At 41.2% G+C, this 17,682-nt stretch overlaps 1 protein-coding gene across 3 annotated transcripts in view; it reads left to right on the top strand.

Annotated features, from left to right (window-relative positions):
* The window catches only part of Sil1 (SIL1 nucleotide exchange factor), a 223,990-nt gene that overhangs the window by 57,233 nt on the left and 149,075 nt on the right, over positions 1-17,682 (top strand). For all 3 annotated transcript variants that reach the window (XM_048331639.1, XM_048331640.1, XM_048331638.1), the window contains one exon: positions 10,227-10,340. In XM_048331639.1, the coding sequence (XP_048187596.1) occupies positions 10,233-10,340 (108 nt within the window). In that variant the 5' untranslated portion in view covers positions 10,227-10,232. The remainder of the gene's footprint in view (positions 1-10,226; positions 10,341-17,682) is intronic.

Here is a 17,682-nt window from a genome sequence, read left to right on the forward strand (position 1 = left end):
TTTTGGGTGCTGTGCAGAGAGGTAGTCTAATGGGTCTGTGCCCAGATTGAGCCCAGCTGTGGGGGGTCCCATGGTGAGGCTCATGAGTCTAATGGTACCTGCTGGGCCAGCTGGAGTTGTTAAGGCTGCAGGACCTTGTAGTCCCTGGACACAGAAACAGGGTTGTATTTCATTTATCTTTCGTGGATAGCTGAAGAAGGGCTGGGAAAAGGACTCCAACTTCTTTGCCCTCTTCCAATATGGCATCCCTTCTGGGGCAGGGGATTAGGCCAAGAGCTCTGGGTTACCACCTGTGCAGTTTTCCCTGGTGGGGTACCCATGTTTCCCTGTGTTGGTTCTGAGCTGACCTGAGTCATAGTGAAACATCTCTGTGTCTGGATGTGAAGGTCTTGCATTCCTGTACCTGCTTTTTTCCAATTCTGGACCTTCATTTGCAGAACTGCAGGTGTGTTGCTATGTGTGCTAAGTGGGATTGCATACAGTAACACTGCAAGAGCGAGGGAAGAGGAGGGGGACCCCTTGCTGTGCCTCCTCCTCCCAGAACTTCTGTCCTTGTGTACAGGCAGTATACATTCTTTGTTGGTTTGTATCTCTGTTTATAGTTTGCTCAGTGTCACTTTCTTGAGGTGAAGTGAGTGCTAGGGCTCTGTTTACTCAGAGGTAGGGTGGTTCCCTGTTGTTTATGTTCTTCTATCTTGATTTTTGTATATAGACTCACCACTATCTTTTGTCTCTGAGATTTTTTTTTTTCTAATCAGCTTGAGTTACCTTTCTTGATCATCTGTGGAAATGGATCAAATTTTCCCACCTCTTAGAGTACAAAGTGTTGTGAAAGGGCATCTTCACTGCCATTCCACTATTATTCCACCTTGTTTTCCTCTCCTAAGGCTCCAGTTCCAGTTAGGCCTGTAGAACTCCTTGTTCCCTATACTATGATAGGACTAGTACCTGTCCTATACTGCTTTTGGAAAGGCTTCTTGAATGTAGGCTGCAAGAATGGCTTTTGGCTTCATAGTTCTCTGGCCTAGGCAGAGGCTTGAGGTCATTGTGAAACTTTTATCCTCCAATACCTTCCAGTAATCAATTTATTTCTTGGATATTTTGGGTTTGAGAGCAGACTCTGTTACTTAGTCTTAGGTGTGACCTCAATTTTGGGGGCAAATTTCTGTTTCCATTATACAAATGGCCAGTTCTGCATCCAGTCCAGCCAGTAAGGGCAAGGTTATAGTTAGTAGACACATTCTTTTGCTATTTAAAGGCCCTGTATGTTTTATTGCTTATCTCTTATGCAAAAACAACAACAACCAAAACTTGTTTGCCTGAATGCTCCAAACTTATTTCTCTTGTCCTTCAAATTATTCTTTAAAATTCTATTTCTTAAACTTTCGTACATTGTTCTTCCTTGTCAGGACTGTCTTTTCAGTGTCCTTGTTGATTTTCTTTTAACTTCATATTTGTCTGCTTAAATTAAGCAGTGAGCTTCTGTTTGTGTAGAGGTGAGTGGCTCTGTGTGTACCTTAGTTCGTGCAGCCCCTAAATAGTAACGGATGTGTGTCTGTGGAAGAGCTTATCCTCTAGCCTCCAGTTTATAAAGCAGGAGATTGTCTTCCAGCTGTTCATGCAGCTGGCAGGTCTTTATAATTAGGGCCTGGCTCTTTGGATGCCATGTTGGAGCCTAGCTCTTCAGATTCTAGTATATTTATGTTGACATTTTAGCTCAAAGACTGTCTTTCAGTGTCTCCATTTCCAGATGTGGGGGCCCTCCTTTTAATATCTATTTTACTTCCTAAGAGTAGCTACTTCACAACAGTCTGTACTCCTAGTTTGAGGCATGGGCAAGTTAGAAAGTATGGAGACTCACAAGGAATTCTGGGGTCATGATTCCAGGATGCCTATCCTTGCTGGCTGTGAGTCCATGACCTACAGTCAGTATCTTTGTTTCAGTGATGGAGGATAGTTAGGTAGCAAGTAGTATAATAAATACATTCTTGCTGTCCCCCCTCTCCACTTTGTTTTTGCTCGTAATTCAGTTTAAACTCATTTCGCTGCTGCTCTGCCATTTGAATCATGCCTCTATTTCCAATTTTTTGATAGTTGGTAATAAAGAGTTTCTTAGATTTGTCTTTCCTGGCCATCTTTGAACCACTGTCCTCAGATCTCAGCCTCCTGAGTAGCTAGGATTATAGGTGTGAATCATCTATGCCAGGCCCATGTATTATTTAATCTTTCTTACCACAGTTTGAAATAGGAAATCTAGTTATGCTCATTTTGTTATTTTTAAAATTATTTCTGGAGTCCAAACCACTTTATTGAGACTTAAATGTGGGGAAGTGATGAAAAAGCACTGATGACAGTAAGCTCTCATATACTTGACAGGGCAGGATCTTTCTGGCCTCATCCTGAAAGCATGACCACTTTATAGGTGAAAGAATTGGGACCTAGTGAAGTTATGTCCAAGATCTCTGTAGCTAGGAATTGGTAGAACCAAGAACTGACCTTATGTATGTCTGAATCTAAATCTACATACTTGCCTTTGTTCCCTGCTTGCTAGTATATCACTCTACCACTTGTACCATGCCTCTAGCCCTATAGTTTGTTATTTATGAGATAGGGTTTTGCTTCCCACCTGGCCATAACTTGAGCAATGATCTACCTACTCAGATTTCTTGTCATTTCTGCGGTCATAGGCCCATACCATTGTATCTAGCTTCCTTCTATGGAGCTGAAATTCTGTGGACTTTTCAATGTCCAGGTGGGCTCGAAACCACCATTCTCCTAATCTTAGCCTCCCAAGTAACTAGGATTGTGGATGTGAGCCACTGGTATTGGGGTTTCTATCCAACATTTTCCTATCTTTACTTCAGTTTCTTTCTTGTAAAATGGAAAGTAAGAATTCTTACCTTTCCACCTTTTCCAGAAGATTAAGAAATACAAATATTTGGTTACTCATTCTATGAAACATGGAACTCCCAAGGTTTAAAGGCTGGGCACTGTATAGGACACTTACAGTCTTTTCCTGTTCTACCTAGTCTTTGTTTCTGAGACTTAGAGCAGCCAGTCTCCATGGAGCTGGTTACATCAGAAGCTGGCAGTAGACCCCCTTTACCTCCCTCTGTTGGCTTCTTGCCATCCTCACTCCCATTATTTTGTTTTCCTTTTTCAGAGAAGGCAAAAATTTACTGGAGGCTGTCTTGTTTAAACAGGGCTCAATCTCCTTCTCAAGTCTTATCTGAATGGAATGAAGGGCAAGAGGTAACAGGGAGGCTGGGGCTAGCTGGCCTTCCAGGATTTGTTCCTCTAGCATCTGCTCTGGGCTGCAGTAAGCTGGCAATATGTATTGCTGAGAGCATCCAGTCTCTATGAACAGGTACAACCTACAAATGACCCGTTTTGATGGAAAAGTGTGCATCTCAAGTACCATATTATCTTTTTTTGGTTCCCAAAGCCCAAGGATACTTAAGTAAACAGTTATTGGTAGAACATAGAAATAGGTTCCCCTTTTCTGTACTGAGTGGTTGGTCCAGGGCAATAAATGTAAAGATGTTGATCTGCTTTCCATGAGAGTGAAGGATGATGGGAGGTTTTTTCTTCAGGATAAGTAGGGGTTAGTGATCAGGTGAACCAATAATTCATGGGTTGTAAGTGGTTTGGGGAGGACACCCTTCTCAGTTCTAGAGTGCTATACTGTGCCTCAGTGGGATGCCACAACTTTGACTCTGTGTTAGGGACTGAAGTTTTCCTTTGTGATTCCTATTGCCTGGATCCCTGCTTTTGATGGTGGACCATTCTGGCAGAATGTAACAGTTTATTGTTTCCTTTCCCCTACTTCTCCCTTCCCTTCAGCTTCAGTATAAAGCCCAGGGCAAAGTTTGCCTGTGTTCTCTACACCTGTCACTTCTTGAGTAAAGACTAAGACCAGGTGACATGGCTTCAGGCCAGGCCTTAAAATGACAGGACATTATTAGCTGTGCCTGCATGAAGCAGTTTGCACTTGCTCTCTGAGTGCCCTATAAACCTGAGAAACTATATCATACCTTTCTTATGGCCTCACTTTGTTTGTTTAGCTCTGAGTCATCTCAAATGCTCTATTCTCAACCACTGCTCCATGCCCCACCCTACTTTTGTGGAAAAGCATACAGAGACAATAAATAGGTCAGGTGTGTAGTCAATGTGGAATTACTGAGGGGAGAAGAAGTATGTAGTTGTAATCAATCTCTCATACTTAGTATTGTCAGAAAATACTTCCTGCTGGGATGTTTGTGTATGTGCAGAAGGTAGACATTGCTGGGAGCCCTGTGGGAGCTATTGTTTCTCTACCCTCTACTCCCTTTCTCATTTCAGGAGATGACAAAGTTGCTGTTTGTGCATCAGCAGTCCCTGATATCATCTTCCTCAGTCCTGCTGGGCCTCACCCTCCTGCTCATTTTTCTTCTTTGCTCTTGCTTTCTTCCTTCTCATTTATCTTTCTCCTAGATCACTCTCACTGTTTATGCCTGGCTTGTAAGAGAGAGAGAGAGAGAGAGTGTGTGTGTGTGTGTGTGTGTGTGTGTGTGTGTGTGTGTGTGTGTGTGTATACATGAGCACCATCATGTAAAGGAACAAAATCTCTGGCTTTTGGGTTAATGTTTGTTTCATTATATGTTCTGACAATGCTGTTAATCTCTTAATTTATACCCACTTGACCATAGCCAAGACGGAAAGAGTAAGAAAGGCATAGAACATTGGGAAGGCTCTAGGGCTGTCTCATCTTAAGGCCTGTCTCACTGGGCCTCCTTAAGCTTTCTCTCTCCTGATGATGTAGCCACTGTTTCTTGTTCCATACACACCCAACTGGCACCTCTCCCTCACACCCACACATGACCAGGCACTGTCCAAAAACTTGCGTGGTGATGTGAACTTACTCCCTCTCCTTCAGTGTGGCTGGGGCTCCTAGGGAGCCAGGCTGCTGGGGGAAGCTTATGTGGCACTCAGCATTTCCATTTTGTCCACAGAAAAAGGGTGAGGTACTGGCAGCAAGCAAAGGCTTTTGCTGCTGGATGAGTTAGCAGCTATTTTTAGCACTAAGGCTTTGCTTTTCCATTTGGCTGTGCTTTTTTAGCACAGTGCCAGTCCAGCAGGACTGTTTTCTTTCATGGTTGCAGATGTCCTTAGGGAATGTTTCTCTGTTCCTGATGGTGTGGGTTGGGCAGAGAGGTAGTAACTTCTGAGAGTAAGTCCATACGGGGCTTAGGTCCCACTGTAATAATGTTATGGGACCAATTGTTGAGGAGTGGGAAGGAGTGTGACAAGAGTAGGAGAAACACTACATTTCTCAGAGATGGCTCTTGTTATTCACTTGAACCACTACTGAGTGAGCTGCCCAAGGAGATGGATTAGGGCTGAGGACTATACAGGAAAATGTTGTACAAGGATTTGGGCTTGGCTGGGGATGTGTCTCAGTGGTAGAGTGCTTGCTTAACATGCATGAAGCCCTGGGTTCGATTCCTCAGCACCACATATGTATAGAAAAAGCCAGAAATGGCACTATGGCTCAAGTGGTAGACTGCTAGCCTTGAGCAAAAAGAAGCCAGGGACAGTGCTCAGACCCTGAGTCTAAGCCCCATGACCCCCTCCCCACCCCCCAAAAAAAGGGTTTGGACTAATACTGGTATGTTTTGAAATTTTCTTAAGTCTTTTTTGTTGTTGTTGTTTGTTTTGTTTTGTTTTTGCCAGTCCTGGGGTTGAACTCAGGGCCTGGACAGTGTCCTTGAGCTTTTGCTCAAGGTTAGTACTCTAGCACTTGAGCCACAGCGCTACTTCCAGCTTTTTCTGCTTATGTGGTACTACAGAATGGAACCCAAGGGTTCATGCATGCAATGCAAGCACTCTACCACTAAGCCACATTCATAGCCCTTTATAAAGTTTTTGTTGTGCTTACTTATTTTGAGACCGAGTTTTGCTGTGTATCCTAGCCTGACCTTGAACTTTCATTCCTTCTGTATATGATGATCACTCCTCATGACTAGTTTATTTGCCAATTTGGATTAAGTTTTCTTGACTTCTACTCTCTTTAAGTAGTTATACAAAGGAGTTTCAGTTCAGCATGTTAGTTTGTGAGTATAAGGCATCCTGATTAGTTACCTCTATTGTCATTCTCCCTTATCTCTCCCATACCTACCTATCCCTCAATTTTTAAAAAACTATACCAAATACAAAACTCTTTATTAGCAGTAACTCCTTATTTCCCTCTTCCTAAACTTTCGAAACTTTTTTCCAATGAATTTGCTTAGATATTTCACTTAAGTGGATTCATACAGTGTCTGTTGCCATCATCATCCTCCTCTTCCTCCTCCACTTCTTCCTCCTTTTCTGTGGTTTTGGTATACACACCTCTACCTCTTGAGCCAGTCCCTCAGTCCTTTTGTTTGTATTTTGAGGATAGAGTCCCACTCACTTTGCCAGGGCTACTCCTACCTCCCAAGTGGTTGGGTTTTACAGGTATGAGCCACTATGCCCAGCTACCAGAATCGTGTGTGTGTGTGTGTGTGTGTGTGTGTGTGTGTGTGTGTGTGTGTGTGTCTGTGTCTGTGTCTGTGTCTTACAGTGTGTTAAGGTGTTTTTTTTCTTAATGTTTCAGTTTATATCACAATTTCATTTTTTAAAATAATAGTACTGGGATTTGAACTCAGGATCTTTTTTTTTTTTTTTGCCATTCCTGGGCCTTGGACTCAGGGCCTGAGCACTGTCCCTGGCTTCTTTTTGCTCAAGGCTAGCACTCTGCCACTTGAGCCACAGCGCCACTTCTGGCCATTTTCTACATATGTGGTGCTGGGGAATTGAACTCAGGGCTTCATGTGTAGGAGGCAAGCACTCTGGCCCTAGGCCATATTCCCAGCCCCTCAGGATCTTTCTTAGTAGGCAGACATTCCGCCACTTGAGCCATGTTTCCACTTTACATTCATTTTTATTTATTTATTGTTATTATAAAGGTGATGTACAGAGAGGCTACAGTTAGATAAGTCAGGTAAATGAATGTATTTTTTTTGACAATGTCCCCCTTCCTTCCTTCTCTCCCAGTTTTCCCTTCCCATCCCTACCCACCATTTATTTTCAGCATAGTGTCTAGTGAGTACCACTGCTGCTTTTGTTCACTCTTTGTTTATTTTTATACGACTGAATAATGTTCTACTATATGTATATACTACATTTTGTTTATTCATTTACTTTTTGGTTTAGATATACTAAATTTTGAAATCTATTTGTTGGGGCTGGGGATATGGCCTAGTGGGAAGAGTGCCTGCCTCATATAGATGAGGCCCTGGGTTCGATTCCCCAGCACCACATATACAGAAAATGGCCAGAAGTGGTGCTGTGGCTCAAGTGGCAGAGTGCTAGCCTTGAGCAAAAAGAAGCCAGGGACAGTGCTCAGGCCCTGAGTCCAAGCCCCAGGACTGGCCAAAAAAAAAAACCAAAAAAAAAAAAAACAAAAAAACAAAACAGGTAGAAATCTATTTGTTGATGAGCAATGTAAATTGCAAATCCTGTTGCATTGAACACTTACATATGAGTAGCAGTTTCAAGTTCTATTTTCAGTTCTTTTGAGAAAATGCCTAGGAGCAGAATTTCTGGGATATATGTCAATTTCTGAGAATCATCAAACCACGTTCCAGAGTGGCTATACTGTTTTACATTCTTAGCAACAATACATAATTATTCCATTTATACATAGCCACACCAATACCTTTAATTTTACTTTAATAATTATTATAACCACTTTAGTGGCTGTATAGTGTTTTGACATACATTTTCCTAATGATTAATGATATTCAGGATATTTTTGTGTCCCATTGTAGATCTGTTTTGGCAAAGTCTGTTTAAGTCCTTTGCCCATTTTTAAATTGGGTTGTTTGTCCTTTTTTGATTGAGATTTAAGATTTCTTTGGGGAGGGTAGTGCTGGGGTTTGAACTAAAGGCTTTGCACTTAACTAGGCATGTACTCTAACCACTTGAACCATGCTCTCAGCCCTTTTTGCTTTAACTATTTTTCATGTATATTCACAGTGTTTCTTGCCCAAGCTGTCCTGGACTGTGATCCTCTTTATATATCTGTGTAACTGGATATGAACCACCAATTTTTTTCTTGTTGTTTGTTGAAATAGTCTCATCTTTTTGCCTAGGCTGGCCTCTCACTATATCTGTCTCTCAAGTAGCTGAGAACTACCATACCCAGCCAGAAATTCTTTATATAAATTTTTTGGTGCTAGGGATTGAGTTCAGGGACTCACACATAATAGCATATGTGCTGCAGTTGAGCTATATTCCTAGCCATGTAATCATCTTAAAAAATAGTCTTTTGAGACATGAAAGCTCTTTAAATACTGGATTTCCTGGTCATAAGGCAGGCTCTCTACTACTTGAACTCTTTTTTTGTTCCCTTTTGTTGCCTGTGTTTTTGCTTCTTTATAAACCCATTGCTAAATCCAGGTTATGAAGGTTATACCTTTATTTTCTTTTAAGAGTTTTATACTTTAAGCTCTTAAATTTAGATTGCTAATCTATTTTGAGTTAATTTTTATATTTGTTGGAAGGCTCCAACTTTTTTTTTTCTTCTTCTTCTTTTTTTTGCCAATCCTGCCGCTTGAACTCAGGGCCTGAGCACTGTTCCTGAGGTTTTTTTGCTCAAGGCTTGCACTCTACCACTTGAGCCACAACACCACTACTGGCCTTTTTCTGTTTATGTGGTACTGAGGAATTGAACCTAGGGCTTCATCCATGCTAGGCAAGCACTCTACCACTAAACCACATTCTCAGCCCCAACTTCATTCTTTCAGTTTCTTTTGGGGTTTGAACTCAGGGCCTTACTCTTGCTAGGTAATTGTTTGCTATTTGCAACATTCTGCCAGCCCCTTTTTATGCTGTTTTTCAATTTTATTTTTATTGTATATGACATTACTAGGGTTAAATTTAGGGCCTAGGTTCTGTCTCTGCACTTTTTTTACTCAAGACTAGTACTTTGAGGCTGGAAATATGGACTAGTGGTAGAGTGCTTGCCTTGTATACATAAAGCCCTGGGTTTGATTCTTCAGCTAATTGGAGATGATAAGAGTCTCATAAGCTTTCCTTCCCAGGCCAGCTTTGAACCATAATCCTCTGATCTCAGCTTCCCAAGTAGCTAGGATTACAGGTGTGAGCCACTGGCTCTGGTCAAGAATTCTTTTTCATGGTTTTCTTGGCTGTTCTGATACATTTATATGGAAGCCAGGTATAGTTTTCTTTGCTACTCAGGAGATGGAGAAGGAGGCAAAAATGTTAGCAAATGTTTATCTCAAATGTCTATGCATGGTGGCATATACCTATAACCGAGGCAACACAGAAGTTATACATAGAATTGTGGCCCCGCATGACAAAAGTAAGACCCTGTCTGAAAAATAAATAAAAGCAAAAAGGGGGAAAGAGCTGGGGTATGGTTCAGAGTCTGTAGTCCCTGTTTGGCAAGCCTGAAGCTTTGAGTTCAATCCTTAGTAACACCACCAGAAGAAAAGAAAAAAAGCTGGGAATGATGTTGTATGTCAGTAATCCCAGCTAGTAAAGGGGTTGAAGTAGGAAGATTATATTTAGCAAAAGCAAGATACCCTGTCTGAAAAACTACAAACAAAAAGCTGGGGTGGCACTCAAGTCTTAGCAAGTTAAAGGTTTTGAGTTTCAAATAGTAACCCTCCTAATAAACAGAAAGAAATTATATTTGAATTTTCAGGTAAGTTTCTCCATTTTTGTAAAAAGCATTTTTGGGATTTGGTTGGTTAAATTACATTGAATCTATATGCTGCTTTGGGTAGTATTGTCATTTCAGGAATATTAAGTCTTGAATTCATGAACATAGGCTTTTGTAGACCTAGGCTTGCATATATGCACATTAAGTGGTTATTCTTCCTTTCTCTTTACTATGCTCAATATCATTTTCTACATCCTGATAAGTTATTAATGAAGAAGTAATGGACCAGGGATATTCCTTTAAACTCAAGGATCTTGGTCAACTGTACACTTCCAATCAGGATGTGTCTGCCCTGGTGTGTAGCTGGACCTATTCCAGAAGATGGAGGGTTTAGATCTATCTGTAAATGATAGAAGACTTGTTATACCACTATGCAAAAATGTCTCTGACATCTGTGGATCGAGTACCATTATGGGGATCACAATGCTAGGAGAATCAACACCAGCTTTCCACTGACCTGTGTTTCTTCCCTCAGGTTCTGATGATGGCTCCCCAGTGCCTGCCCCCATATAGGATGGCTCCCCTGGGAATGCTGCTTGGGTGGCTACTGGCCTTCTGCTTCGCCTTCTGCCTCAGTTATCAGAACCCAGTAAGTATCTTATTGTATCTAGAAGGGCTCTAAAGAGGTTTGAGAAAGCCTTTCTATCATCAGGCTGTTGTGGGATGGGGTGGGCTTTTCTTTTCTTAGGGGAATGTGACTTCTTTCTCCCCTTTCTTGTAGCTTTTGCTCTCTATTTAAAACTCATGTCACAGTTTCTCTTTGGGGGGAAAATGATGAGGGTGATATGATAAAATAATCCTTCACTTACCAAGCATTATGTTAAGTTCTTTATGTATATTCTCATTTAATGCTTGCAACAATCCTGTGAAGTAGGATCATTGCCCTCATTTGGAAAATAAGGAAACTTAGGGTCAAAGACTTGCAGCATCCTAGTCCCAAATCCCACTGTCAGTTTGAAGCAGAGCTGGGAAGGTCAGCATTATCTCCAGGAGCTGGGTACCTGTGTGGCTAGCACCAGTCCCTAGTAAGATAAGACTATGTCTTCTTCCACTTCCCTCTTCCTTGAACGTTCTCAGGTTGCCTATATCCTATTTACCTCTCCTTTTCTCCTTCTTGTTTCCAGGCATTTCTTCATTAATCAAGACCTCATCATTTAGGTTTCTGCCTTTGTTGGCAGGCAGCTTGGCCTGGTCACAGCACTGTAAAGCTCATGGCCTTGTTTCCCTGGCCTGTCCCAGCAATAACTTGCCCTTGACCAGCTCTCAGTGCCCTTACTTTTTCCTACCTTGAGAAACCCTGACTTGTAAGCTTGGCTACCTTTTCCAGTCCCCAGGGCTGTTACTAAATGTTGGATAAAGCGCTGGAGGCCTTGGAACTAGAAGCCCTTGAAGTGCAAATGACAATTGTGATGAATTTAATAACAATCTAGCTCGGCCAAGGTTCACCTCTGGCTTGTGGCAAGCTTCTACCTTCTCTCTGAAGTCATTTGTTTTTTTTTTTTTCCTCTGCCTTTCTACTTTCTGGAACAGAGGAGAACATACAGTTAGGAGTCACGAATCCCTTTGAGCTTTTAACATCTCTGACTAAGATCCTGTTGGTGCTTTATTTTGGCTTCTTCCTCAAGGACAATGAGAACTGGGTTCCCAGGTCCCAAAGGGTAGGACCAGCTACCATGAGGTTAGGGTTCTGTCTGGTGTGGCTTAGTGATAAAGTGATTCAGAAAAGCATCCCTGAGTCTTGAGGGATCAGTGCTGTGTTCCCTCCCTGCCTGCAGCTCATGAGGATTCCCATGTTCCCCATTGAGAGCTTTAGCAGATGCACAATTAACAAAAGCATGCTGATGAATTTACTTAAGGACCGTGTGTTAGTAAGTCCCTTTTGGATAATAGTCCAACTAAATAGATGAGCTTTCAGAACCATAATTATTCTGGCCCATTTATATTAGCTCTATTGAGTCTAGTCTCAGAAAAATGTTAATACTGACTTTCATCAACAGAAGCCACTTTTATCCTTATGTCTGTTCCTAAGCTGTATCCATTTGTCATAATCTTTCATCATGTGTTAAGTATAAGTAGGAGTTGAAGTGTCTTTTTTCTCAAACCATAAAAATCGCTGCCCTGATGGCATTTAAAATCTAAATTATGCCGTGAGCCACCTTCACAGTAATGAAAATGAGGTGGGATTGGAGGTGCTTATGAACCTTTCTTCAGATCCTAGAGTCCAGGCAAGTGCTTTTGATAACCTGGAATTGTGTTACCCAAGCATGTTTGTGCTTGTTAATGGCCACCCAGGTCAGATTGCTGTGCCTACCAGTATGAGCAGGACATAGCCTTTTCCTCTAGCTCCTGCTGTGGTATTTTTTTTGGATGTCATATCTTAGGAGGAGTAGAGATGCTAAGATGCTGTAATACTAGCCTTCAGAAAGATGATGGAGGGACTGGGAATGTGGCTTAGTGTTAGAGTACTCGCCTAGCATGCATGAAGCCGTGGGTTTGATTCCTCAGCACCACATAAACAGAAAAAGCCAGAAAGTAGCTCTGTGGCTCAAGAGGTAGAGTGCTAGCCTTGAGCAAAAAGAAGCCAGGGATCGTACTCAAGCCATGAGTCCAAGCCCCAGGACTGGCAGAAAAAGAAAAGAAAGAAAAAAGAGAGAAAGGAAGGAAGGAAGGAACGAATGAAAGAAAGGAGGAAAGAAAGATGATGGAAGAAGAGGGAGGTCATAGAGCTCCGGGAAAAAGTTACATTCCCTCAATATGTTCCCTTTTGTTTACCTGCTTTGGCTTGAGCTTTGTTTTCTCATTTGGAAGACTGCTTTTAGTGTAGCTTAAATGTGACTATATAGATAAAGCACTTACCATTGGGATGGTACAGTATGTTCCATAAATACCAGCTGTTACTTTTTGTGTGAGTATGACTTCTTCACTGGTATAATTTGAGGGTATGTCACAACTTGCCCTGGCAGTATCTCTATGTCACAGTGTCTGTCAACTCACCATTAGGATCCATCCATTCTCTTGGCTCTTTGAAGGCTTTAGCTTTTAAGAATATCATACTTAGATACAAGTGCAAGGAAGTGTGAATTGGTAGGTTGTCAGCTAACACCTTATCTGGGATTTCTTGCCAGACAGTTGAGAGGAAATTGGTTTTTGGAGTTAGAGTGGTAAGGAGGAGAGAGTGCTGATGATCTAGCATGAAAGCCATCTGGTTGGGCACCAGAGCATGGGACTTACTTCAGAGCTGACCCAAAGCAGCTAGGATACTGTCTGGGCAAAGAGTCTAGTAATGCTTGTCCTTTCTTTGGTACTGTGGTTTCTCATCTGGCCTATGGAGATCTTTGATGTGCTGATAGATGTGTTAAAGTGATCTCAGTGTTCCAGCTTCATTCCCTCAACATCCAGTATGCAACCATTAGAAAACTTTGACCAAGAAATACAGTCATAGATCGAAATTCATACGTGGGCTTTGGAACCCACACAGTCCTGAATTTAAATCCCTGCTCCGCTTTTCTGATGAATATGATTTCAAACAGGCCCTGTGTTCATCCTTAGAAAAAGGGAATGATATCAAGTGAAACTTAGATGAATCTTATGAGGAATGGGAAGCACTTTAAGTCAGGGTCTGGCCAATGATCAGGGCTTAATAAATGGTCACCACTGTGGTCATTGTAACCCAGTCCTTGTGATGATGCTTCTCAAAGTTTCCTCTGGAACTGTCCTTTGGAACTGACTGTCTAGCCTGTAGATGTTCTTACCACAGAATCTTTCTCAGTATTTCTAAGTCCTTGATCTTTAAGTATAACCACATGACTTGGGCAAATTGTCTAAAGTCTCTCACAGCCAAGATCTGATGAGTAGGAAGGTGATTAAACAGGGGAGCAACTCAATTTTTGTATTGTTACTAAAAAATAAGGAGTACTATAGTGTAAAATATGGCAGAATTGGGATTTGTGTCTTAAAATATGATTTAAAGATAATATCAAGAGAAAGTACAGAAACCACATTGGAAGAATTGTTGCTAGAGTATTTGGCTTCCCTAGGGTTTAAAGCACGTGGCTCTGTAATTTGTTGGTCAGTTAATATGTTTCTTTTAATTTTTAAAATTTAATTAAAAAATTTTTTTTGCCAGTCCTGGGCCTTGGACTCAGGGCCTGAGCACTGTCCTTGGCTTCTTTTTGCTCAAGGCTATCACTCGGCCACTTGAGCCACAGTGTCACCTCTGGCCATTTTCTATATATGTGGTGCTGGGGAATCGAACCCAGGGCTTCATGTATACGAGGCAAGCACTCTTGCCACTAGGCCATATTCCCAGCCCCTTAAAATTTAATTTTTAATTTTTTAATAGAATCATAGTAACTGCATATTTGTAAATTGATACTTGTATAAAATATGTAGTCATCAGTGTAATAAGAAACATTGAAAAATCTTTCCTCGAAGCTATTTTGAAATGCTGAATTAATTATTGTCAAGCATGGTTGTCCTATGGTTATTCCTACTTTGCAACTGTACCTCTGTTCTCATTAAACATTGTTTCTCCATTCTTCCCCCTTCTTAGGCATTGGTAACCTCTATTCTCTCCTATTCAACTAGCTTTTTTGTATGTGGTATTTGTGTTTCTGTACTTGACTTCACTTAACATAAATGTTCCCCAGTCAGTTCTATCCATGTTGCTGAAAATGACAGTATTCCCTCCTATTTTATGGCTGAATAATATTTCATTGTATGTATGTAGATATGTGTGTATATACAATACACACACATATATATATTTGTACAGTTTATTTCCATTCTTCCTTTCTTCTCTGCCTCCCTCCTTTCTTCTCTCTCTCTCTCTCTCTCTCTCTCTCCCCCTCCCAGTCCTGGGGCTTGGACTCAGGGCCTGGGCACTGTCCCTGGCTTCTTTTTGCTCAAGGCTAGCACTCTGCCACTTGAGCCACAGCACCACTACTGGCCGTTTTCTATATATGTGGTGCTGGGGAATCGAACCCAGGGCTTCATGTATACGAGGCAAGCAGTCTTGCTCTAGGCCATATCCCCAGCCCCTTTCTTCTCTCTTTTCCTCAGTTACATCACCTTCTTCCTTTTTTAGGGTTTGAACTCAGGACCTTGAGGTTGGTAAGTAAGTGCTCTGCTACTATGAGCAACACTTATACCCCTTTTTGCTTTAGTTTCTCAGATAGTGTCTTGAGTTTGTCCCAGGACTAGCCTCAGACTATGAGCCTTCTGCCTATACTTTTAAGCAATTGGGATTACGGCATATACCACCATAACCCAATATATCATATTTTCTTTATTCATATATCCATTGATGAACACCATGTGTTAGCTACTGTAATGCTTCAGTAAACATGAGTATAGTCTTTTTTTGTACATACTATCCTTCTTTCTTTCCTTCCCCCTTTTTTGGGAGGGGGCAGGGGACCAAGTCTTAAGTCATAGCCTGGGCTGCTCTTGCATTCACTCTATAGCCCATATTGGCCTTGAACTTGGTATCCTCCTGCCTCTGCCTTCTGAGTGCTGGGATTATAGGCATGCACACCATATCTGACTGACATGCTAATTTTAGTTTGTGATTGTCAGATACATGTCAATTCTATTTCTAGTTTTTTTAGGAACCCACAACCATGTTTTCCATGAGTGTATTAATATTTCCACCAATAGTACATGAGAGTTTCTACATCTTTGTCCATTGCCAGCCTTGGTTATTTTTTTATTCTTTTTGTTTTTGGTTTTTTTTTTTTTTTTTTTTTTTGGCCAGTCCTGGGCCTTGGACTCAGAGCACTGTCCCTGGCTTCCTTTTGCTCAAGGCTAGCACTCTGCCACTTGAGCCACAGCGCCACTTCTGGCCGTTTTCTGTATATGTGGTGCTGGGGAATCGATCCCAGGGCCTCATGTATACAAGGCAAACTCTCTTGCCACTAGGCCATATCCCCAGCCCTTTTTTAATCTTTTTGATAATAGCCATTCTGACTGGGGTGAAAGGATAACTTACTGCGGCTTTGATATGGATTTTTCTGATGATTAATAATATTGAGCATTTTGTAATATATTTCTTAGCCATTTCTTCTTTTGAGATATGTTACTCAGATAATTTTTGTAGGTTATTACATCTCGGTTTCTCTGTCTCTGTTTCTTTGTCTGTCTCTCTGTTGAACCCAGGGTCTTGTGTCAGTTTATATGTACAGTGTATTTTGATCAGCCAACACTATATATGTACACACACACACACACACACACACACACATTTTTGCCAGTCCTGAGGCATGGGACTCAGGGCCTGAGCACTGTCCCTGGCTTCCTTTTGCTCAAGGCTAGCACTCTGCCACTTGAGCCACAGCGCCACTTCTGGCTTTTTCTGTTTATGTGGTACTGAGGAATCAAACCCAGGGCTTCATGCATGCTAGGCAAGCACTCTACCACTAAGCCACATTCCCAGCCCAACACTATATCTTTTAAACAGGGAAGGTACACTTATATTCAAGGTTATTATATAAAGATACATTTGTGACATTTTGTTAATTTTTTCTGGTTTTTCCTGATCTTTTGTTCCTTTGTGTTCTGGTTTTGTGTGTTCTTTGCTTATCTTTGTAGTTTGGTGATTTTAGGAATTGATAAGGCTTAATTCTCTTTCTCTTTTGTGTATCTTCTATAATAATGAGTTTTATACTTTCATGGTGTGTGTGTGTGTGTGTGTGCGTGTGCGTGTGCGTGTGCCAGTGCCAGTTTGGGGCTTGTATTCAGGGCCTGGGCACTGTTCATGACCTTCATTTTGCTTAAGGCTAGCACTTTACCACTTGCACCATTGCATCACTAGTGGCTTTTCCTGAGTAGTTTATTGGAGAGAAGAGTCTCATGGACTCTCCAGACTCGATTGGCTTTGAATGGTCATCCTCAGATTTCAGCCTGCTGAGTACTTAGGATAACAGATGTGAATGAGCTACTAGTACCAGGATGTCTTATTTTTTTGGATAATTAGACTATAATAATGTGGACAGGTTTTTGTTTTTTTAGCCATTCTGTTAGGGGTTCTTTGGGCATATCAGACCTCTGAATATCTCCTTATTTCCTAAAATTAAGAAAATTTTTAGTAATTACACCCATTGAATAGATTTTTTATGACTTTTCCTTTGTGAATATTTGCTTGCTTAATGGTATCCCATGAATCTTTTAGGCTTCCTTCATTCCTTTAAATTCCTCCTCCTCCTTTTTTATGACTGGATTATTTTAAAAGATCTTCAGTTCAGATATTCTTTCTGCTTGATATTGTGTGCTGTTGACATTCTCAACTGTATTTCTTTCACTTGTTGAACTGATTAGCAAGATTTCTTTATTTATGATCTCTATCTGTTGCATTACTCATTTATATGAATTTTCTTTCTAATTTTAATTATCTCTATTTTCTTCTATTGCATTAGGTTTTCATAAAATTGTTACTGTTAGTTGATTTCTTTGTGGTCTGTTCCTTTGGAGATATCATGTTACCTTGTTTTTTTCATTCTTCTTATTTTCCAATGTGGCTGTTTTATATGTGGTATTTTAGTGCATCTGCAAATTGCTTTCATTTGTAGATGGGCACTTTGGTGCCCATTATAGCTTCTTTAACTATAACCAACAGTTGTAATATCTGTGGTGTGCCTGTAGCCTAGCTCCAGTGGTTGATTGCAACCAAGTTTTTTTCAGGTGGGATGGGTTTGTTGGTATCTCTAGACATAGGGCACTTGGCTATGGTTAGAGTGCCTGTCAATTTCTACTGATCATGTGGGGGTGGATGATGCCATTGGTAGACCTATGAGAGTGAAGTATGGCTGGCATGGCTCCTTTGACTTTCTTTCATGGACCACCATGGTGATTCCAAGGTGGTTGTATTGCTACCTTCCTATTAATGATGTGGGTTGCCCATCAATATCTAAGGACTGTATAGGGACTGGACTGCT

The sequence above is a fragment of the Perognathus longimembris genome, chromosome 22 (genome assembly GCF_023159225.1).
Source record: "Perognathus longimembris pacificus isolate PPM17 chromosome 22, ASM2315922v1, whole genome shotgun sequence".
In the NCBI taxonomy this organism is placed as follows: domain Eukaryota; kingdom Metazoa; phylum Chordata; class Mammalia; order Rodentia; family Heteromyidae; genus Perognathus; species Perognathus longimembris.